This window comes from Myotis brandtii, unplaced genomic scaffold (assembly GCF_000412655.1).
Source record: "Myotis brandtii unplaced genomic scaffold, ASM41265v1 scaffold786, whole genome shotgun sequence".
Lineage (NCBI taxonomy): Eukaryota > Metazoa > Chordata > Mammalia > Chiroptera > Vespertilionidae > Myotis > Myotis brandtii.
The window spans coordinates 138475-140215 of record NW_005371157.1 but is presented as its reverse complement, the minus strand read 5'-3'; the positions used below and the strand labels follow the sequence as shown (position 1 = coordinate 140215).

Genomic DNA, 1741 nt, shown 5'->3' with positions numbered 1-1741 from the left:
TCTCGAAGGTGTTGGGGTTCTTCTCTCGGGAGTAGATGATCGTCTCCGACCTCTGCTTTCTGAGGAACTCGTCTCTCGTGACAACATCTGCGGGGACAGGCCCAGCCCTGAGGGAGGCTCGAGGCGGCGCTGGGCCGACGTCCTGTCCGCTCTGCCTTCCCATCGGGGCTGGACACAGCTGCAGGCCCGGGCCCACTCCTGGCCGCGTGTACATAACCCGCCTCCCACCGCCGGAGGCTCCCGAGGGCGCGGCTGCGACTCCTCCGGCAGCGCCAGCACAGCTGTGAGTGCGCCCTCGCTCTGCTTCCCAGCGGTAAGTTTCACTGGACAAAGCGGCTCATGATGATCACGGTGCCTGTCATGAGGGACTTCCTGCTCTACTCACCCACCCATCCATCCACCCATCTACCCATCCACTCAACTATCTTCCCATCAATCCATCTACCCACCAGTCCACCCATCATCCATCAATCTACCACCTATAAATCCACTTACCAACCCATCCATCATCCATCCACCCACCAACCCACCCATCATCCATCAATCCATCCACCTATCAATCCACCCACCAATCCACCCATCATCCATCTATCCATCCATCCATCAATCTGCTTACCAATCCATTCATCCATCCACCACCCACCCATCCATCAAGTCATCTACCCATCCATTCATCCATCTACTGACCCATCCTTTTACCCATCCATCCATCCATCCATCCACCCACATATCAACCCACCTGTCCATCCATCCATCTGTCCACCCACCACCCATCATTGTCTCTCTGCCACATGAGGATGCAGAAGTCCCCAGTGATGGGGTGGCTTGTCTCCCACATAAGGGCCTAGAGTGGGGACCCCTGGCTGACCCTGAAACCCGTATTCACCCTGCCACCTTCAGTGTAAAGGGGGGAAGGGAAGACCGGCCGCCCTGGCTCTGGGCCCCCGAGTGAGAACTTGGCCAGGCTGGCATGGGCACGCAGGCCTCCGGTCCACACCCGGCCACTCCACCGCTCCTCCTGCTTCCCCAGCCGCTGTTGTGATGTGACCTGGCGGTGGGGGGGGGGCTCCGGCCGGGGGGCTCACCTGGCTTGCACATGGTGAACTCCATGGCGCCCCCCGAGTTGAGCAGCTTCTGCACCAGCGCCTTGGCCAGCATGGTGGGCGTGAAGAGCACGGGCCGGCGGCGCTCGCAGTGGACGGCGCGCACCAGGCTGTAGGGGATCAGGCTGAGGTTCTTGCTGAGCTCGCTCTCGGGGTCCAGCTCTGGGAGGGACAGAGAAGGGCTGGCTGGGGACCCCTGCCTTCCTGGCCCGGGTGGGGGGGGGGTACGGAGGCCCTGGGTGCCTTCTGGCCTCACGGATCCTTTCGGGGAAGAATGGACCATGGGGCCCGGGTCTGGCAGACAAGGCCGACGGCAAGCCCACAGGCTCCAGGACGCCCCTGGCCGCCAGGAAGCTTACGGAGTGACCCTGGGCCAGGCCCGGTGCTGCGAGCTGGGCAATGACAGTGAGCAGGCATGTGGCCCTGCCTCTGGGCGCTCCATGCCAGGAGGGCTGTGGTGGCAGAAGGCAGACAAGGCGCGAGGAGCAAACACCAACTCTGTCCCTCTGGACGGCATTGAGTGCTGAGGAGGGGCCTGGAGCGGACGGGCAGGGATGCTGCTCCGACGAGGGGCACGGACAGCGAGGGGCCGGAGTCAGGCCCGTCCGGGCAGAGGAGGTGGACGCCAGGGAGTCAGG

At 63.1% G+C, this 1741-nt stretch overlaps 1 protein-coding gene across 1 annotated transcript in view; it reads right to left on the bottom strand.

The window, feature by feature from the left end:
* Positions 1-1741, bottom strand: part of CARD11 (caspase recruitment domain family, member 11) — a 62591-nt gene that overhangs the window by 2536 nt on the left and 58314 nt on the right. Inside the window, exons 16-17 of the mRNA XM_014530977.1 lie at positions 1086-1265; positions 1-87 (exon numbers count right to left, since the gene is read on the bottom strand). The exon at positions 1-87 is cut by the window's left edge and continues 3 nt beyond it. Coding sequence (XP_014386463.1) covers positions 1-87; positions 1086-1265 — 267 coding nt within the window. The remainder of the gene's footprint in view (positions 88-1085; positions 1266-1741) is intronic.